This window comes from Patiria miniata, unplaced genomic scaffold (genome assembly GCF_015706575.1).
Source record: "Patiria miniata isolate m_02_andy unplaced genomic scaffold, ASM1570657v1 HiC_scaffold_10, whole genome shotgun sequence".
NCBI lineage: Eukaryota > Metazoa > Echinodermata > Asteroidea > Valvatida > Asterinidae > Patiria > Patiria miniata.
The window spans coordinates 6,425,412-6,448,282 of NW_024037048.1; the positions used below are offsets into that span (position 1 = coordinate 6,425,412).

General features: G+C 41.5%; 1 protein-coding gene across 2 annotated transcripts; it reads right to left on the reverse strand.

Annotated features, from left to right (window-relative positions):
- Positions 1-600: 600 nt before the first annotated feature.
- On the reverse strand, positions 601-22,779 carry LOC119736417 (serine/threonine-protein phosphatase 2A regulatory subunit B'' subunit gamma-like). 2 transcript variants are annotated; one of them, XM_038210442.1, is made up of 13 exons: positions 22,618-22,778; positions 22,086-22,088; positions 12,903-13,025; positions 11,163-11,212; positions 10,211-10,265; positions 9,576-9,688; positions 8,624-8,792; positions 7,887-8,019; positions 6,448-6,579; positions 5,533-5,669; positions 3,811-3,948; positions 3,216-3,343; positions 601-1,988 (listed from the first exon to the last, which is right to left on the reverse strand). In XM_038210442.1, exons 1-13 carry the CDS (start codon positions 22,633-22,635, stop codon positions 1,850-1,852), a joined length of 1,338 nt encoding a protein of 445 aa, XP_038066370.1. In that variant the 5' UTR covers positions 22,636-22,778; the 3' UTR covers positions 601-1,849. The 2 variants fall into 2 exon arrangements, with proteins under 2 accessions (XP_038066370.1, XP_038066367.1); XM_038210439.1 differs by lacking the exon at positions 22,086-22,088 and having other exon boundaries at positions 12,903-13,027; positions 22,618-22,779.
- Between the last annotated feature and the right edge of the window lie 92 nt (positions 22,780-22,871).

Genomic DNA, 22,871 nt, shown 5'->3' on the forward strand with positions numbered 1-22,871 from the left:
CTCTCTACGCTCAATAAATAAATATGTACATGTATCATTGTTACATCGTGTGCTTGGATACTGTAATTTCATTGGTCTAGCACGACCACGTGTCTGGTCAATACAAACGCATGTTACGCATGTCTGAGGGTGATATCGCACTGAGTTCATTGCACGCGTTGCGCGAGCGTGTGGAACCTGTCGGCGCGCTAGCTTTTTGCAATGAGAACTGCAATCGTCTCATGTCCTGCAGGACATCAAAACCTTCAGTTATCAAAAGTAACATCGCAGTGATTTTATCTATTTCTCAAACAGTAAGTTACAACTATTTATCTTTTTTGAGTTATTAGCATGATAGGCCTATAACGAAAGAATTGTTGACTGCTGTGATGTGGGATATGCTGTTTTTAACCGCCTCGAGTGCTATGCGCCCCTCGGGTGTTAAAAACGTCATGTCCCACATCACAGCAATCATCAGTTTTTAAATATCAATGCTGGTTGGACCCAACGGGCCAGCCTATAGACCTTCATCATGCTGCCACCATTTCAGTCATGTTCCCTGTATCCAATAACAGTACGGATTGATAATGTTTTTTGTGCGAAAAGGAACCAGACTATTTTTCCTTCCAGCCTCGCTTTGGTTACGTTGATTTGAATGGGAAAAACATCAAGATGGCCCCAACATGATAATGGTCTATCGTCCTCCAAATCTGAGGCACCAAGTATAAATAATGTCCGACACTTTCGGGTCAAGTTCAACTAGATAAGCTCATTAATGTTATTGATGGATAAGATGCATTAAGACAGATCAACACACGTACATAAACCTGGAACCTGTATTGGTCAAAATTTTAAATCTTCATCTTTCAACTGTCATTTAACATAACAGGTAGGAAATACTGCACATCTCAAACTGCTTTGGGACGCCAAAGTCTCCATGCAGTGCCTAAGAAATTCTATTAACTTAAAACAGCAGCACAATCAGTTGACTAGTAACCCCATCAGTGGCAGTCAACTCTGACTCGCATATAACGCAATCCTTGGCTCAGAAGGCAATCTCTGTTGGCTTAAACACCAGCACATCAGACCAGTCACCTTTACCTATTCCTTGGTGGTCAACAAGGTCTTGTTTTTTTAAGTCTGTTGGGGGTCTCGGTTAACTTGGACATCAGCACATTAGCCGACCAGCGCTCTGTTGATTGAGTCAGTGATGTTCCATTCCCAAACTAATATGTACTTGACCTTCTTAGTTCAAAAGGCAGTCTCTGTTAACTTAGACATCAGCACATCAGTTGATCAGTGCTCTGTTCATCAAGTCTGTGGTGTTCCATTCCCAAACTCGTATGTATTTCACCTTCTTAGTTCAAACGGCAGTCTGTGTTAACTTGGACATCATCAGCACATCAGTTGATCAATGACTCTCACCCGCGGTAGTTAACTCCGACTAATTATAACAAACATTGTATCTTGATCTTTCGTGATTAAGAAGGTGGTTTACTTGGACATCAGCACATCAGTTGATCAATGACTCTCAACCGTGGTAGTTAACTCCGACTAACAAACATTGTACCTTGATCTTTCGTGATTAAGAAGGTGGTTTACTTGGACAACAGCACATCAGTCGACCAGTGACTCTCAACCGTGGTAGTTAACTCCGACTAACGTACATTGTATCTTGATCTTTTGTGAATAAGGAGGTGGTTAACTTAGAGAACAGCACATCAGTTGACCGGTGACTCTCACTAGTGGTAGTAAACTCCGACTAACATCCATTGTATCTTGATCTTTCATGAATAAGAAGGTGGTTAACTTAGGTAACAGCACATCAGTTGACTGGTGGTTCTTTAATGTTCGGTTGTCGGCTACCGACTCACATATCTTGGTCCTGCTGCTGAGGGGCATCCGACTGGTTGCTGTTGTTGTTCTCTGCCATCAGGACCTCTCGGTTCTCGTAGGTCCAGAAACCGTTCAGATCGATCAGGATGCTGACCACAGTCTCACCGTGATTGCTGTAGAAATAAACATTCACCAGATCTCAAAAATGTTTCAATATGTGATGCGATCAACCTAAATGAGTCGTTTGTCGACCTTAGTCACTTTTTTTTTACAGATTTGAAAAGAGCACAATCTCAGCATTACTGCTGTGAAAAGCGCATGCTGATACCATCTTTAGGTCAAAAATATGGAAGTCGGAACACCAAGAGATGTGATGAAGTGATGTGATGAAGTGGCCCCAAACCGCCCTCCCTATTACTCCCCGTAGCCCTCGAAATATAACACTAATGGGTTGAACAATGAGATCATCAAAAGTGAGTAAAGGCAAATTCTGAGATAGCAGCTGAAACTCGGATATGTTATATCTGGAATGTTTCCATCAGAAAACACTGTGGACTGCTGTGCCTCGTGGTTAAGGACATTGGATTCGTGGTCTGCGGGTAAAGCTGCAGGTTGTGGGTTCGAGTCCAGCCTGGGGTCATGGTGCGTGTGCCCTTGGGCAAGGCACTTTGTCACTCATTGCTTCTCTCCACCCAGGAGTAAATGGGTACCTGTGAGGGCAGTGATGGTTATTGTGATTGAATTAGCTTCCTTGCACCTAACAGGCTGCATAGAGCTGTATACTCCCCAGGGAGCTGAGATGGTATTTGGAATGTTTCATGTGCCCAATGAGCAGGGTAATAATGATGAAGCGCCTAGAGCACCAGTCCTGGTGGATACGTGCGCTTTATAATTTTTCAATATTTCTGTGATAATTGGGCTGCTATGCTTTTAGGCAGGAGAATACTCTTACCCAATTTGTGATTTTTTGGACGAACAAATATGACACATATACATTGCTCAGTTATTTGACCCTTCAAACTGCCCAAGCACTCTATGGTTTTATTGATTCTTCAGTGAATAAGCACAATGTAATACAATGTAGTACAATGTAATACAATGTAGTACAATGTAATACAATGTAGTACAATGTAGTACAGGTGCTAATGGGTTAAACATAGAATACGCTTCTTCACCTAAGCAGTCAAGAGCCCCTCGGAGGGAATATGAATAATGGGAGACTTTTGAGACAGTTGGTGGCAGCAAACACACCAGTCCTTTTCAATTGTTTACGTCATATTTAATCTAAAGCGCGCATGCTCAATATGACGCAAACAGTGGAAAAGGGACCGGTGTGTTTGCTGCCCCCAACGTCTCAAAAGTCTCCCATTGAATCCACTGATAACTGTCCAGCCACTGACCTGTTGATGAGATCCTGCAGAGTGATCTTGAGGGGATCGGCCGGTTTGACCATATCAAAGATCTCGTCCTTCACATCGGCAAAGGAGATTGGCTCTTGGCCATGCTGTCTCATCTGCTCCTGGATAGCCTGAAGAAGAAAAAAGAGAAGAATTATAGCAACTGCGTGCGCATCGCCATATTAAAAAAAACAACTAAACCTACTAACGGAAAATTCCAAGAAGCATCGTTGGAAAGGCCTTCTTTCATTGATTTCTTCAAAATGACAGTTTGCAAGAAAGACTAATTTCACAAGGAGTTTAGTCCCATTACCATCTTTCAACTAAGTATGCTTTTCAACAATAATTACGCCAGTTACTTTCTGGATAGCTGCAAATGATGGACTGTACCTTTTAAGTGGAAAGAATCCGTGGGAAATCCCATCAAAGGAATGAGCCTGTTACGTCCCAACTATATCATTGCCCCCAACTATAATTGAGACGATCCAATCTACAATTGGGACTGTCCGAACTACAGGTGGGACTGTTCCAACTGTCCCAACTATAGTTGGGGCCTTTGCTATAGTTGGGGCATTAAAAGTATAACTCGTGTACTCACTCTGAAGAAGTAGTTGAGTGCGAAGACATTGAGGTAGGACCTGCCCTGTACGTCCAGCAGACGGAAAAAGTACTGCAAGGCCTGCGGCTCTCTGCGATTCTCCATGGCAAGCACAAAGTCAAGGTAGGTTTTGTAGTCCTGTTTGGGTGAGAACATTATGAATGAAGGCCATTGCGACATTATGCCAGATCAGAAAATCAGACACTGAAGTGTCATTCACCCAGTAGGCCCTGTAGCACCCCAAACTGCCCTGTCTTTTACTCCTTGTATGACCAAAACTGCCTTAGTACTGTATGAATGCAGGGATTCATTAGTGAATAAATACAATGTTAATACAGTTGAACGTCCATATACTAACACAGTGGGGTCTACAAAAGATTGCTCAGTACAGGGCGTTAAAAAAAAACGCATCCCAAATGGCAAGACCAAGTTTTGAATGAAGTTTTGCCTGTAGCACTTTCAAAATCTAGAATAAGAAAGCTCAATCAATAAGCTTTCAGTTAGTACAAGAATCACTTAAATCACTCATGTACTTTTCAAGTTACGGCATTTTGAACACAAACACCATTTTAAAGTTCTGTTCACGGATTACAAAAAAGGTACATGTTCTTTCAGCAAAACGAAAACAATTCACATGCATCCCTATGAGAATTGCTTTCGTTTTGCTGAAAGGCAAAAAACCTAATATTAACAAAGGTGTCATTACCTATGAAGGTTTGTATGAGTACACGCAGAACAATGAACTTGCACCCGTTCATGAACATGTAACCAATAGCAAACACAATTATGACTGGAAAAAAACATGGTAAATTTGGAGCAGTAGTTGAAAAATAGTTAGGTTTTTCCAACGGTGGTCGGGCGACCACCGTTGGAAATTTATACAAAAATACCATTTTCTTGAAAAATGACTTCACACCAGGTGCCATAATTTTACAGGATGCTTTAGACTGTCATTAACCAACATCCCAGTAAGGTATTTCGTAAAAACTTGGTAGTTTTATTTTTCGATGTTTGCAAATGTTGTATATTCCCTTTATGGGATGCCTTTAAACAAATACAAATGTATGATAGACCTCACAATGCACTGGTGGCCCCAAAACCATCTGCGGATAATTTTGTGGATTTTTCATTTTCACCCCCCCCCCCCCAATCTCACACCGAGTCACTTGACTGGAAACACAATGTCTCACGTTAAAGAGAATATACATCATTTGCTTTTGCTGTAATTTTCAGAAATGGATGGAATTGGGGGGTTGGAAATATATAGCAAATATAGTTACACCGACTTTTTTGAGGTTTTGGGTTCGAAAATGCTATAAAAACCAAGAAAAACAATCATTTTCCTGTAGTCTGGTTCCCTGACTCCATATAAAAAGAAACAGAGCAGTTTACATACATTGGAGAATTGTAAGGTCAGGGAACCAGTCTAGCTGGCTTGTACCCGTTCATAGGTGTGTAATCGATTGCAAACAAGTGCGATGGTCAATTGGGGCCAGTATTTGAAAAAAAGCCCGTTTGAAATTGATACAAAAATACCACTTTTCTTGAAAATGACAGTATACCAGGTGCCATGATTTTACAGGATGCTTTACACTATCATTCACTAACAGTCCAGCAAGGTATTTCAAAATGATTTGGTAGTTTTATTTTTTGATGTTTGCAAATGTTGTATTTTCCCTTTAAGACTTCTGAGCATGACTACCACTCTGCTCTTTGGCTTACCATTTCCCCGTCGTAGGTGAGGCATTCCTGGAACACCCTGTCCAGGAAAACGTTGGTCAGCGTTCCCGTGCCAAACCGGGATAACTCATGCTTGCTCAACATGCCGTTGTGGTCCTTGTCTAGGTTGAGATACTGGCCTGGGGAACAACAATATGGAACAATCACAGTCGTAGAGAAAAAAAATGAAACAAAAAATCAAACCTGCATTAATTTCGTCCATATTTTCCCAACATTATCCAGACTTGGGGTTTTAGTCACTGATCTCTATATAAAGACTGGATAGTGGATAAAGAGCCGCACAATGAATGAATTTGACGCCATATTGGTGAGACCGGTGAGACTGGCTGGTGATCTACAAAGGACAAGTTGCCGTCTTTTATAGACAGCATGATTTCTTTTGTAACATCGCGGTTCACTTGACTTACATTTTGACCACCACCACTGACCAAGGTTTACAATTTTTCTAACGTTGTAGGTTTACTATTTTAATGCCTCAGTTCCCTTTTTTCGGCATATTGGAAATAATAATCACTATGAAAATGTGTTCTTTTTAGAACATCATAATATGTGTACGTGACCAAAATGCGTGTCAACTGTTGATACAACGCGTGCTGCATAGCGTAGAATGTTCATATTATACGCGGCCATCTTCGTGAGACCGGGTGCGAATTGGTCAATATGCAAAGTCTACTGTGTGACTGGTGTATGGATATCCGCTATCCAGTCTTTACATAGAGATCAGTGGTTTTAGTTAGCATTTGAAAATTGGGCTTCCAAATGTGCCTTAATAGTTTGTGACAAAACTGGGCATTCAACTTGCTGAAGTTGAATACAAGAAACAGGGGGATACAAGAAACAGTCCTCAGCAAAAGCTGTTGGTACCACGTGATCTATTGACTTGAGCAATGTGCTTACCGTATACTCGGAGTGCGGAGGGTGCGGAAAACCAGTTGGACTCCTGGGCATCTTTAGGCAGGTCTTCGTCTCTCAACTCCAGCAGGTCGTCCAGGAAACTGCAGGCTAGGATATCCTGGATCCTTATCTTGCCTGCACCAGCATGAAAGGAAAAATTAAAATACAGTCTTGTTAAAGGTAGTATACAACATTTGCAAGAAATAAAAACAAAACTACCAAATTATCGTGAAATACCCTACTTGACTGTAAGTGAATAATAGTCTCAAGTATCCCGTGAAATAATGGCACCTGGTGTGCTGTCATTTTGAAGAAAAGTGGAATTTTCCTATCAATTTGCAACGATGGCCATCCGACCATCGTTAGAAAAAAAATCTGTTTCATCTAAAGTAGCGTCAGGGAACCAGACTACAAGAACAGCAATTTTTTTCTTTGTTTTTCCATCATCTATGAACACAAATCTTAAACAGGTCTGCGTAACAATATTTGCTATAAAATACTAGCCCCAAAACCATCCATTATGGAAAATTACAGCAAAAACCATATTTTGTAGATTACCTTTGAAGTCTCGAAATGTACACATATATTTACTTTAAAAAATAAATATATGGGAAATACAACATTGAGCTTACCTTTTCATCCAATTACTTAGATTCCTACCCATACTCAAAAGCCCATGACGAGAGAACACACTGTCTAGTTTTTTTAAGTCACAAGTTCTTCTACACCACCTTAAAGTATACTTATTGGTCCGAGAAAAGGATTTTGACTATAACACTAAAATACAGAACTACATGTATGCTCTCCGGTAATGAAAAAGCAAAAATTACTGCATAGCAAAAGCAGTAAAGAACCATTTTCACTGAAGTTGCCCTAAGGTCGACCTACGTGTGTGCTTGCACTGCAACGAAACCATCGGCATCAAGCACTTAATGTCATGCTCAGGTCACAAAAGTGACAAATCGTGTGATTACCGTGGAACAAGCGGCATCTCAACACAGAATAATCGCAATATGCTCGTGTCACCCACGACGCGACAATAAAATAAGATGCTCCGGATGCGGGCATGACGTCGTAACTTCGCACAGGTGGACTGCGACTGATTCAGGCCTATCGGGAACACGTTACGTCGTGGCGCAGAAGTAAAAGTTTTTCTACTCTTGCGACTTTTTTTAGCACCGACTGATGCCGATTGCCTTATATCGTTGCAGTTACACTCACGTTGCAAATAATTGGCAACTGATATGTTGCCGACGTTCATAGCTCAAGTGTTACTCAGATGTGTTCATGTCATTGGTATAATGGCAAGAGGTACACATCATACATTACAGCTTCAATTCGAGGTCAAAACGGCAGCATACGGGAAAAGGGACGCCTCCGTATCAAACTTTTTTGACCTTAAAATAAAGTAAACAAATTAACGGCACGAATATTTAAATGACCTGTTCTCATCGGGTCAAGAAAGAAGAAGAACTTTCTAACAGCTGTGCAGACATAGAAGGAGTAGAAGGATTTCTCCAGTCCGTCTAGCTGTGGTAGGGTGGGAATCAATTCCAGGATATAGTTCTCCAAATCCTGAAAAAACAAAAACAAAAAAAAGAAATACAAGCATTTGCCACGTAAACAATCACAAGTCAATTCATAAAGCCAGTCACAAGTAAATCACAAGTCAGTTCATAAGTCCAGTCACAACTAAATCACAAGTATAAAAACCTGGGGCCAATTTCACAGCGCTGCTAAGCACAAAAATATGCTAAGCACAAAAAAAAGTCAGGCTTATAAAAGCAGGTTACCAGCCAAAACTCCACGTGATGTATATTGCTTGTGATTAGTATTCAGCTGTTGTTTGCTTAGCATAAAATCACATGGGGTTTTGGCTGATGACCTGCTTTTATAAGCCAGACTTTTTTTGTGCTAAGCAAATTTTTGTGATTAGCAGCACCGTGAAATTGGCCCCAGGTTTTTAAAAAGGTAAAAAAAAACAGTCCTTGAAAGTTGTTTATCGAAATCTTTTTTCTGTTACAAAAGACTTCAATTGTTGACATGTTAGCGTTTTCATTGGGAAAACATGTAGTTTCTAAGCTGACAGGAGATCTCTCTGAACAAACCACTGTATTTTTTGGGCCAGAAGGTGTCTTTTTGTAGACAATCGAGGTACAAAATGGAATGCTTGACTCACCGATTCTTTCAGATAGCCCTGCCCGGCCACGTCATACAGACTGAGTCCGATGCGCGTCTGATGCAACCACACTTTGCGCATGACGTAGTTGAAGAACTGCATGATGGATATCCTACCGTAGGGATCCGTCTGCAGCAGCTTGGCAAAGACTGTGGCTGTAAAGAAAGGTCTGAAAGAAAACAACAACAAAGCGTGTGGCAAAATCAAATACAAAATTGAATAACACGTTAGTCCTTGTATTGCCCCAAACAGCCCTGCCTATTAATCCCTGTAATGACTCAAACTGCCGAAGCACTCTATGGTTTTTAGGGATTTCTCAGGAAATAAAAACAATGTAGTATAGGTGATAATGTGTTAAAATGGCACAATTTCTCAGAAACAACTTACCTCATGACATAAAGAACTGAAATATTTGTGCATGAAACTCCTTTGTGAATGTCAAAGAATAAAGATGACTACTCTTTATACAAATAATCAAAGTTATTTTTTACACATGTATATAACAAATTCAATAGTTGAACATTATTAACTCATCATCTCATTTTATGGTTTGATGATAGTTGGATGAACATTTGTAAATTGCACTTTGTCTTTTTGGGGCTAGTTGAATCAAGGTTAAATGACAATTTAACAGAATGCAACATTATTAGTGATTTTGCGGCTAGTGAAATTACATAATCCGATTATATTTTGATTCAATATGGTTTCTACAGTTGTGGATATATAGCATTGAGTATTTTGAATTATCATGTTGAGAGCAAACAATTTGTTGAAAGGCTTAAAAGCAAACCATAACTAATGTAGAATACAATACAAAATAGACATTTGCTAAAATAAAAGGACTTGATACATACATGAATACAATAAAACAACACAGAGGCTGTATAAATTAGATTTGCGATTGCCAAGAAAATAAAATACAGCCCAAATGTACAGGCCTGGAGACACCTACTTGCATTTGGGCCCAGCTTCTGTAGCCACCTTGAGGAAATCCTCATAATTGATCATCTGATCCTCACCAACCATCGGTGGGGTATGGTGCTTGTCCAATAAGAACCACAGGTTCTGGGGGAAAATGCCAAAAAAGCAAGTACAATATTACCTGATGTAAGAAAACTGTTTAACACAGATAGGTTTATAAATCATTATTTTACCCATCCCTGCATGTCTTGACCACTTTTCCAATCACTTGATATCACGTGAACAATAGTGTCAAACATCCTGTGAAATCATGGCACCTGGTGTGCTGTCATTTCCAAGAAAAGGGGAATTTTTGTATCAATTTGCAACGATCGGCCGGCCATTGTAGAAAAAAAACTGACTTTTTTCAAATGCTGCCACCAATTTACCACATTCAGTTAGTCCACAATTTGTTTGCCATCGGTTACACATCTGTGAACGGCTGCAAGCAAGCAAGTTAATAGTCTGGTTCTCTGTCCTGACAATTTCCCGAAGTTTGTAAATTGTTCCGTTTCATCTGAGGTAGGGTCAGAGAACCAGACTACAAAAAAAAAAAAAAAAAAAAAAACCTAAGTTTGAGTGGGTTAAGACTTGTGCAAAACTAAGAAATGAAAAAGTATGGCCTACTTGCAACTCTTCATTGTCAAGCAATTCCCTGCTCCTCCGTTGAAGAAACACAGCCCTGCAATGGCAAAACAAGAAAGATCCATCAGACTTCTTCAAACCAACAACCATAATAAGTCATTCTAAAATTGCCTGTACATTCTGTTCTCCTTGACACTTGACCCTTTCCCTTTGACCAACAAATCCCTAATCCAACTGAAAATAGTTTAAGGCTTTTTGAGTACCCTACTTACCAAAAGAGGAATTTTATATTCCACAAGATCCTCATGCAAACATAGCCGAATAACGTGCCGAGTACCCCTTTAGCCTGGGTTGAATTATTGACCCTGAACATCCTAGCCAAACACCAGCCCCTCTGACAAGAACCACATGTTCGTTTTATGCAGGTAACAAGTCAACAAGATAAATCACAAAGTCTGAGCAATTTTGTATCGGTGCAATGACGAAACTAGTATTAACAACCCTATTAAACCCTCCTCAATCCTCCAAAATCCTCATGGCGGTTTTGGAGGATTGAGGATGAATGGTGTTTGAGGAAGAGGGGGATTGTGGAGGATGGAGGATGCAGTTTTGAGGCAGGACTGTCTGACGATTTTGAAGGATTGAGGCACTAGGTATCCTTCTTTTGAACATAAGTGCAATATTTTGGAGGATTTTGAAGGATTGAGGATGTTTCCTAGCCAAAAAGCCCAAGGGCTAGGATTAATTTTTGCTTTCAATGTACAGTATTAATTAATGTATCACATTTCTATCTTTGTTTATAGGTCCACAAATGGGCAGGGGGCTTTGCCTCAATAAAATGTATCTTTTGATGAAATGTGGACTGGTATCTATAATCGATGATGGAGATCTTTTTTTGTAAATCAAATGTTCCCTCCCACTTTATGCCACATACATACATGTAAAAACAAAATAACAAAGACTATTATTCTTATACATTGTAGTTTGTACATACCTTGATTCTTCTCTGAGCTTTTGAAGCAAAACTTCATCTTCACTGGGAAGCTGTCACAATAAATATATTGAAAAAATCTGAAAACAACTGTCATAAAAATGTCCACAATTACAATGTACACTGTACATAAGCATCATCAAGCAATCGAACAAAATACTTCTACTGTACATACACTTGCACAGCCAAATTCCAAAGTGCTTGACAATAACAATTTCTTCACACTACTCCAATTTCAGATTTGATCTTTGTCAAAACCTCGTACTTTATTCTATTCACATTAGCAACGCATACATGTTGCATGCTGAAATCAACCTGGGTGTACTTTTCACCAGGACGTGCACTTGATCTCACGCAAATACCACACTGTGAACGAATAATTATTTTGATCTCTTTTGAAGTCAATAAGGGGTTGATACTTGAACTAAGTTGTAGGGCTGTCCATTTTGGAATCATTTACAGGTACTTGAAACTGCATTTGACCGAATATTGGGATATTTGAAACTGCCACCTACAGCTACGTGCCACGCGGGTCAAAAGCTGCACGCAGAGCACGCCATTAAATTGCGCGCTGCAATCGATATGGGCCGCTAGAGTGTTTTGCAGTATTTTACAACTATCAAGGGCTTGAACCTGCTTTTAAAAAGATGGGAACAATAAATCGCCATCGCCAAAAAAAATTACCGTCGACAAAAAGTGGCACCTGACAATAAAGCACCGAACTATACGATAAAATAACATCACAATCATGTTGTTTTTGAATATTTTAACTGGAAAACAGCTATTTGAATATTCGGTTGACGATCAAATATTTGAATATTCTGTATATTCAAGACAGCCCTAATTTTGGATTCAACCCGAGTTGAAGAAGCAACGGGGAAGTATGGCCTAGCGGCTGTGGTTCGTGACTCATTATCAAAGGGTCAGGGGTTCGAATCCAGCTGCTGGCCATATGTTGTGCCCTTGGGCAAGCCACTTCATCCTCACTTGCCTCTCTCCACCTAAAGGATACCAGCATTAGCTGAGGAGTAACCTGCGATGGCCTGGCATCCCATCTACGGGAATAGAAATATTCTCAGTCGTTTCATGCTATTGAAACCGGAGATAAACATGATAAACGCCGCCCTGATGGGCCATATTGGCTGAAGAAGGAAGTACGCGTAGCATCAATTATGGTTAAAGGGAAAATACAACATTTGCAAACATCAAAAAATAAAACTACCAAATCATTTTGAAATACCTTGCTAGACTGTTAGTGAATGACAGTGTAAAGCATCCTGTAAAATCATGGCACCTGGTATACTGTCATTTTCAAGAAAAGTGCTATTGTTGTATTAATTTCCAACGCTGATCGGCCGATCAGCGTTGGAAAAAACTGGCTTTTTTTTTCAAATACTGGCTCCAACTGACCATCGCACTTGTTTGCAATCGATTACACACCTATGAACTGGTACAAGCCAGCTAGACTGGTTCCCTGACCTTACAATTCCCCAATGTATGTAAACTGCTCTGTTTCTTCTTATATGGAGTCAGGGAACCAGACTACAGGAAAATGATTGTTTTTCTTGGTTTTTATAGCATTTTCGAACCCAAAACCTCAAAAAAGTCAGTGTAACTATATTTGCTATATATTTCCAACCCCCCAATTCCATCCATTTCTGAAAATTACAGCAAAAGCAAATGATGTATATTCCCTTTAAGGGGTGACAATCAGCAAAAAAATCTGTTTCCACAAGGGCTCACCTTGTAGTAGAACCTAGGGATGACTGAGTAGCTCTTGTCTTTCTGTTTGTTGGGACCTTTCAATTCTGTGTAGAGCTTGGTAAAAGTCTCCATCTCTTCCGCTCTGACCTCACTCTCACTTTTCTCTGAAAATTTGAATGAAAAATACAAACAAGAAAAAATGTTACGCTGAGTACTGGAAATAATGTTCATACAATTACTTGATACATTATGTATTTTACTTCTAGAATTAGAAGTCACCTTTCTGTTTTTAGCTGACAGAAAGGTACCTTCTAATTCTAAAAGTATACCGTATGTACTTTACCCTCTGCCAAAGAAATTTTGCTGACATCACTGTGAGTGACCTTTAACTTGAACAGGGTGAGTAAAAAAAAAAAGTTTCCTTTCAACTTCACCTTTAAAAAAGTGGTAATCCTTACTTTTAGGACACCTCTATTTTTTACGAGTTCTGTTCAAAACTGACTTTTGCAGATGACTGTCCAGTACCAAAGTGACTTTTGCAGGCTAAAGCAGTCTTTTTTTCTTCACATAACTCATGTTAGTTGTAATTTTGAAAGCACTTTCAAAGAAAATGTGACTTTCCTACCTTTTTTCGCAGTCAGACGTGCATGTTGTAGTTCTCACACGGGTGAAAGCCCTACATAATGAAAGCCCGATGCCGATTGGCTGCTAAAAAAATAAATAAGATGTTTATTTTTTATCAGCCAATCAGCATCGAGCTTTCATCGCATCGAGCTTTCACGTTTGCCATCTTGGTTTTTGAGTCTGTTTTCTGGTTGTCATCGTCGTCTTTTACCCCTGAATTTCCTTCATAAATCAAAGCCCTGCCCTCTTTCCACAAAATTAAACCTGCTGATATTCAAGAAGGTGCACATACGAACTTGGCCTATGCATCGTGCGGGAATTTGCACGCCTGCGCACTTGCAGTCATTTTTAGAAAAATATGTCGGTGACTTGCCTACGTCACAGACAACCCGAACGTTTGCGGGTCAATCCAGGTCAATTCCCGCGCGGACCATCTATTTTTGAACCGATCGATATTGCGGTCGGCCGATATGTAATCTGATACGTTCCCACGCCACGGCCAGGCACTATGCATACATGCTGCATACAAATACGTATACGTGTATGTACATGTATTGGATGATCCAGGGGATCGGCGAGCTTCAGCAAGTCAATTTTTTCAAATCGGAGTTCGACTCGAAGCTTGCTTCATTTTATTTTTGACCAAAATGCAATTTGGCATTACATGTATATTCAAAGTTACATAATAATACAGCAAATATGAAAGACCGTTTAGATCTCTACATCATTTGTTGTGAATTAGCCACTGGAAAACACAGTACGAAATAACTTTATTTAAGTTTAATAACTTTTCAAAATCTGCACCTGTAGTTTTTAGTATTTTACGACGATGGAAAAAAAAAACATTTTTAAAGTTCTTTATCCTTTTTTCCCCGGCATATTTTTAAAGTTATATTTCATTGTCATAGTGCTAGCCCAGGGCGGATAGGCATCGTGTCTTTTTGCTATCAGTCTTTATGTTATCATTTTAAAAATTATTGTGTTTTACAGGCATATTTTATTCATAGGTTAATTTAAATGTAAGTTTTACTATTGTCAGTTCTTGCATGCTGTTTTTACTGTTTTTACTCTTTGATTTACACCAGGACAAGAATGTGTTTGCTTTTAACTTAGATGACTAATACAAGTACGAATATGAATGTTCACCACTTGTCAATAATGTCGAGAAGTTATAACAACAAAGGCATGAAAATAAAAGGAAATACACTTGATGCCAACTTCACGAAAGGGGTAGATCATGGGGGCAATTCCGAAGAGTCGTCAAAGAACAGACGCAAAACAAACAATCCAGATTATAATCTCCCCCAGGCTAATACATAGTCAAAAACCCGTTCTTTAAAAATCGAATCAGAGTAAGTAAGCAGTAAGCAGTAAGCATGACAAGTCTTTTAAAAAATAGTTTTGAAATTTTTGAATCAAATTGCAAAAGGTTTTCAGCGTTTTTACGGAGGGACTAAATTATCAATCCAAAAATCATACCTTTTTTCAAAATTCTTGTTCCGGCTGAAATTGCACGCAACGAACATTTTTTGGAAAGAAGTCTGGGTCAAAATCAGATAAAATCAACGAAATCATAACAATCAATGTTGAGAAAACTTCACCTGAATGTCTTTTGATTTTTTACGAAGAGACAAATTCGTGCAAAGGGTGGGGAATGGGTATCGGCAATTTGCCAAAACAACAAGTGTGTGGGATTTAGTTTTCACGACCAGACAAACATCTATGGGGATTAGTTACGATACCGGTACCTCGCAATTGTTGTTCCATTATTCTGTAATTGGTACATCTTTGAAGTTTCATCTGTGTTTCAAAAGTTAGTCAGTAGTATGCGAAATGTTTATTCCAAATCGTGACCAACTTAAAACCTCTTTTCTGACAACCACTGCAAGTTCAACGGGTGCATTATGTTATACCTGTTCCCCAAACCTAACCCTAACCGTTAAACCCCAACACCTATTGCGGCAAATTCACCCCTTCGTGAAAACGCTGACAAATTGGAATAAGCGAAATCTGGATAAAGTCAACACTGATAACTCAAAACCTGAAAGTCAAACCATCCCTCCATGGTCAAAGAAAACTGCATAGTACTACGAAATAAAACAATATATATACCCTGATTAACCAAATTTCGAGTTGTTCCGTAGCTGCATGGGAGGCTATACTATCAAGGTCGGGGCCTTAGGCCTATATATCGCAAGTCCGACTCCTCCGATGATAAACCTGGACCCCCGCCACGTCTCGGAAGTCCGAAATTTCCAAATTATTAGGCGTCGGACTGATGAGGTGTCGGACCTAGGCGTCGGAATTTTATAACAGTTATGGGCCTTATATTAGATTTTGCCGGACTTGGGGCCTATATGCGTCTGACATAATTATATGAGGCTTAGCGGAGCCCTTAAGATTTCCCTTTAAGTCCAATGTTATTGAAAGGTCAGAAACGATGGAAAATGATGAATACTCCGAATACAAAATACTCTAAATAATTATGGAGAACTAGTGATCAAAGGCATCTTGTGAGCGAATAGTTCGTCAGTACTGATTGTTATTCTCCTCTGATGTCATTGTGTATCGTCTAAACATGAGAATGCAGTTTCTATTTTGTTGGTTTCTGACAAAGGAAGGCATTTCAAATACATGTATTTTGCACCAATTTTTAGAGAAAATATTCTGAACTTGCGGAAAAAGGACCCACCAAGTCAGAACGTCGGCCAAAGAGGCGAAAAAAGATATGGTTTTTTTTGCATGCGGGAGGTGTTTGGTACGCCCACGGGGGTACGGACGTGCGGATCCAGATAATCCACCCTAAGAATTTCTGTGTAATCAGCCATGCTAGAGTAAACTTTTAAATAATAAAACATGAATCAATGAAGTTGGAGGCTCACTCGGATGGCAGGTAAGGGAGCCGCTGGTACGTTCAAGTTTGACACCACCGAGGAGAAAGAGAAGGCTGCCGGCAAAGGCTAATGCAGCTAAGGAGAAGGAGAGAATCAAGGCCAAGAAGGAACAGGAAATGAAAGCCAAGATTGCAGAAAAGCCAAGAAAGCCAAAATGGTGAATAAAGTCAAGAAACCCGCGCCGAAGAAGTCACCCAAGAAAGCTGCCAAGAAAACGCCATCCAAGTCAAATATACATCTGTCAAGAAATCCTCCACCAAGCCATGCCAGCCAAGCCAGCCAAGAAGCCAGCCAGCAAGAACACATCGAGCAAGCAGAGTGTCGGCCAAGCCTTCGAAGAAATCATCGAATCAACAAACTAAAACCAAAACGGCTCTTTTCAGAGCCACAACATTTTCACAAAATAGATATGAGATATTCGTTTCTGCAATTTGCATTTTTATTAAATTTTATATTTTTCATGATTACTGTTTTTAAGTTTTCGTATAAAGACCCCCCCCCCCCCCCAAAAAAAACCCAAAACATCATTGCATGAAAATAAGATATTTTCACCCCATATTCCATTCCGCGCCAGGGGACAGCGCAAAGGGTGAATAAAAAAAACCATGATATTCCAACCTCCTGATTCGGAGTACTCTAAACTCCCCCCCCCCCCCCCCACACACACACACGCACACCCACGCTTAATTGCACAGGCGTAGAAGTGGGGACGCGGCCCCATCCCCCATTTGCCCCCATCCCCCATTCGCCCCTCCCCCCGTCCCTAACGCCCCCTTCCCCGGGGTCTGGATAATGGTGCACGGAAAAAAAGGAAAACTTAGGAACAAAGGAAATTTTATCCCCGCCCCGCCCCAAGGGGTCGGGATAATTGGCAAGGCCAAAAGGGTCAATAAAAAATGTGCATGGAGTGTTCCCGGTGCACCGCCCCCTATCTCCCCACCCTTCCAACCTGCACTCCAACCCGCGGGCCTCCCTCACCCCACCCACTCAACCCCGTCCCGTCGCTTTGGGATAGTAAGGGACGAAAAAAAAGGCCATCAACAAACGGAATCCTTGCTTTGTAACGCTTCTTCCATAGCTCCTGCACGGGTGCATGTCTATGTTCCCCAATTCCGATGTTCCCTAATACCGATGTTCCTCGAAATCCTTACCAATATAACCCTAACCCTAACCCTAACCCTAATCCTATGGATTTGGGGGAACATCGGTATTGGGGAACATCGGGTAGATCCCCTGCTCTGCTGCACGTACGTACGTGTATACTGTATACAGACTTACTGATCATTCGCAATTTTTGGCATTTCCTTCGAAAAATGTCCATGCATATTGCTCGCGACCATCGCACAATCAAACCGACCACCCACATGTGGCACACCATTCGACAGCTAAAATCCTCAACTATTCGAAATAAATTCATTTGAATTTGAACCAAATACTGGAAAGAAGACAAACGGGATTGAAGAGATGGACTCCTACTCCTAGCGAGAGTGGCCGAAATTGATCGACGACGATGTCATGCGCGTATTTTAAAGCAAGAATTTGACGATTGCGTCATAAAATTCGGCGCTGTTCACCTAATTTGCATACGAAGGTTTCTGTGAATAGTTTGTCGTGGCCCCCACCCTCTGCCCCAAGGATCGGGATTATAATGCAAGGACCAAATCAAAAGAAGATTGAGAAATTCCAGGCCCTCCCAATCTGCGGCTCTCCCGGGGATATTCAGCCCTCCTGGTTCGGAGTACGATAACCCCTCCACCTCTCTCTCCCCCTCTCTCTCCCAGGAATGATATTCCATCCTCTTTGTTTTGGGAATCCAACCCGTCCCCCCCCCCCTCCACCCACGGGCAAGCAAGTCTGAATAAAATCACTTGAAGAATATGCAATCCTTTGGCATTTCCTTCGAAAAATGTCCATGCATATTGCTCGCGACCATCGCACTATCAAACCGACCACCCACATGTGGCACACCATTCGACAGCTGAAAACCTCAACTATTCGGAATAAATTCATTTGAATTCGAACCAAATGTTGGAAAGAAGAAAAATAGGATTGAAGAGATGGACTCCCAGTGAGATTGGCCGAAGACGATGTCATGCGCGTAATGAAGCAAGAACTTGACAATGACGTCATCATGAGCGGAGCTGTTCGCCTAGTTGCATACGAAGGTTTCTGTGAATAGTTTGTCGGGGCCCCCACCCTCTGTCTCCAAGGGTCGGGATATAATGCAATGACCAAACTCCGCTGGATCGACGGCCTCACCAGATGGAGCGGTCTCAGCGTGGATAAACTAACTGCGGCGACCCTTCAGCGAAGGAAATCACCCCTTCACCAGTCACACAACCCAGAAGAAGTGGACGGTTGTTGCGTCAACGGGCAGTAGCCTACGACGTCTGATGATGATGATGATGATGATGATGATAATGATGATGAAAACAAAAGAAGATTGGGAAATTCCAGGCCCTCCCCTTCTGATGCTCCCCGGGATATTCAACCCTCCTGGTTTGGAGTACCTTAACCCCCCCCCACCCCCCCCCCACCCCCGACTCATGCGGCCCCACCACCTCTCTCCCCAAAGAGCAGCACGTCTTAAGATTAATAACTAAAAGAACATAAAGGACATTCCACCCTCTTTGTTTTGGAAATCCCCCCCCCCCCACAACCCCTACCCGGCCTCAACGGGGTCCGCTCATAAGTCCGACGCTTCATAAGTCCGACAAAATCACATCCCCTAACCAAATAAAGGCCCATAAGTCCGACGCCTCATAGGTCCGACGCCTAATAAATCCGACGCCTCATAGGTCGACGCCTCATAGCTCCGACGCCTCGTAAGTCCGACACTCGTTTTTTTCCGTTGTCGGACTTTTGAGGCGTTGGACTTATGAGGCGTCGGATCTATGAGGCGGAATAAATAAAGTCCGACGCCTCATAAGTCCGAAATTTCGGACTTATGAGGCGTCGGACCTATGAGGCGTCGGACTTATGATACGGTCCCGCCTCAACCCCGGCCCGGTCCATGATATCGCAGTAAAAGAAAGTCTGGTCGGGAACGTCATTGCACCAAATTAAAAGACAAACTTCACTTGTTGGAAAAAACAATTTTAGCCCTCTTGGCGTGGTTTGAACACCACGCTCCGCCCCCCCCCCCCCCCCACCGCCCCATCCCCAGGGTCGGAATATGGTATCCAGGGCAGGGGAAAGGAAAAAAGAAAGTGGTATTCCCAATAATAAAGTCACATCATTTATCAGAAAACAAAACATCTTGATTATTTGGTGACTGCTCTATGTTCCGACACCCCTATGTTCCGACAACCTAGATTGTGTTACTCCCGGTTAGGGTTAGGGTTAGGAATAGGAATATGTGCAGTCGGAACATAGGGGTGTCGGAACATAGAGGTGTAACCGATCATTTTATTAATCTTGGGTTTTTATTAGAACGCGCGCGGTGCCGGCGGGCCGGATATAGCCGGCGTGATCAATAATTCGTCGCTTTGCTCACGAAGTGACAAAACCTCGAAAATCGATAATTATTCGATTTTTGAGTTTTACTAGCCATTTTATTATAGTTGTCTCCAGGAACAATTTGACCAAGTTTCAAGGCAAAATATTGTTTACTTTCCTAATTATTGTAAACAAACAATTGACAAAAGCCTGAAATCGGTGATTTTCATTTTCACCAAGTGTAAAAATGTGTAAAATGTTTTCACGAAGTGACAAAAAGTCACTTCGTGAGCAGGGCCAGAAATTATACAATGGTCTACACGCGGAAGGATGGGAGCATACACGCGCACACGAACGATGTTGAAAAAGAACAGACGCGCGCGCTAGAATGTCGTGACGCGCAAATGTAACAAGTTTGTTGCGTCGAAAAAAAATCCCACGAAGTGACAAAAACTGTGTACAAAGTAATTAGCAAAATATGGGACCCAAAGTTTTGATGTTCTCACGAAGTGCAAAAAAGTTTTATTAATGAATTACTGTTTAATTACGAACTATTTTTAACAAACAACTATGAATTAACAAAGAGCAAATCATATCCTATCGGACAATGCAAAAAAATCCGAAATCTGTTACTGCAAAGTGGTCGAAAATGTCTTTTGAAAAAATGAATAACTTCAAATGCGATTATCTCAGAATGAACTTTTGTCAATTTTTTAGGTTTTTGTCACTTCGTGAGCAAAGCGACGAATTGACAATCATTCGCAATTTTTGGCAGTTCCAGTGATAAACTTCCATGCATTTTGCTCGCGACCATCGCACTATTAAACCGACCACCCACTTAGGCCACACCATTCACCAGCTAAAAAACTCAACTACTCGGAATTAATTCATTTGATTTCAAACAAAATGTTGGAAGGAAGAAAAACAGGATTGAAAAGATGGACTCCCTTGGACAATACGAAGTTTGAGTTCCAAAAAGGAAAACGCGAAAACAATATTTTAATCGTCAAAACTCACCCTTTCATTTTGACGCTGTCTTCGGCAAAAGGAAGCGGACATCATTCTGTTGCTTTCAGCATGTAAATTTCTGGCAGGTGCATCCTCTGATGTAGGCCTACAGTGATATTATTCATAAAACTGAAGGAGTCTGGCCGAAAATTGGCCGAAGTAGATGGCATGCGCGTCAGCAAGAATTTCATGATGATGCTATAATGAGCGGCGCTGTTTACCTAATTTGCATATCAAGATTTCTGTGTTGGTGGGGGCCCCCACCACCCACCGGCCACTAGGGTCGGGATATGTTGCAAGGACCGAAAAAAAGAAAAGGAAATGTGAAATTCCACCCTCCTCCTTTTGAGCCCCCCCCCCCCCCCCCCCCCGGATTTTAAGCTTCCTGGTTTTGAGTACTCTACCCCCGACCCCCCTCTACACTCGCGAGGCATCCTCCCCCACGCCCCCCCCCCACCCCTCCACCGGCAACCCCTTATGTGCACTCCCCTTCCATGGGGTCCTGATATGGTGCAGGTGTTAGAAATGAAAGACAGGAAATATTCCATTATCCTGGTTCTCAGTACCCCCCCTCCCGTTCCTTTCCCCCCACCCAGGGGACCCCACCCCACCCCTCAAGGTGTTTGGATATATGCAATGGCCCTTCACCCAAAGAATGTGCATATTCCACCCACTGTGTCTTTGTTCCCCCGCCCCCACCCCATCCCCTCCCCCTCCCCCTCCCCCTCCCCCACCCCACCTGCAGGCCTCCCCCGCCCCACCCGCGGGCCATCCCCACCCCAACCCACCGCCCAACCCCGTCGCATCGGGATACAGGGGGAAAGGGACAGAAAAAAAGAGACACACACACATTTCATCAAACGGGATCCCTTTAATCAAACGGGATCCCTTTAATCTTCGTAACCGTCTTCCACTGAGCTATATATATCTCATGCACGTTGCACGTGTTTATATCACGTGATTACTTCACTATCATTCGCAATTTTGGGCAGTTCTAGCGAGCAATTTTTATGCATATTGCTCGCGACCATCGCCGTATCAGACCGACCACCCACATGTGCCACACCACTAAAAAGCTGAAAACCTGTTCTATATGGAACTAATTCAGGTTTTCCCCAACCAAATTCGAGAAGAAAGAAATTTAGGATTAAAAAGATGGACTCCGTCGAAAAATAAGAAGTTTTGGTTCCTAAAAAAAAACACGCTAAAAAATGTTTGAACTGTCAAAACTCAGGCAATAGTTCATCGATTTTGAAGCTTTCTTCGGCAAAAGAAAGCAGATATCATGAGCTTTTCTACTGTAAATTTCTGGCATGTTCACTCTCCGACGCATAATGATTTCATTCATAAAACTGAAGTGAGTCGGGCCGAAATTGATGGCATGAGCGCAAGCACGAACTCAACGTTGACGTCATAATGAGGGGCGTGTTGACCCCAATTTGCATAGGTGAATTTTCGCGATAAGTTTGTATGTGAGGTGTCATTGCCAATTGTTCAGATGTGCCAAAAATATCATAATGTCAATTTTGAGTGTCATTTAGTCAACTGTTTTGGTGAGTCTTTCCCTTCCTATATAGGAACAGGGTCCTAAAAGTAAGGATTATCAAAAAAGTATAAGTAAACAATTCAAAACATTAAACTCTCGGGGATAACTTTATGCCTAATTCCCCGGGTCCTAGCTCTATGCTTTAACAAAGCGTGTGTCGGAAATACACGTCCGATACTCTGCCTCGAGCATGTCGAGTGATTTAACGTTTAAATTCAGGAATGACAAACGATCAGGCACTCACTTTTCCCTTTCTCAGCATTGTACTCCTTCAATGATTTGACCCAATCCATTGCGCTGAGAGAAGTTTATCAACAAAACTGAGTAATGTTGAGTTTTACAAATTTGCTTGTTGGTGTTTCTCGATCTGAAGCTGACACAAGGAAGTCGCCATGTTGAATGAAATGAAGCGCGCTGATTGGACGACGACATCGGCCATCGGGAAAAAGTTCAATAACCTCTGGTGACCCAAACAAAGTTGACCTATTTGCAGTAATA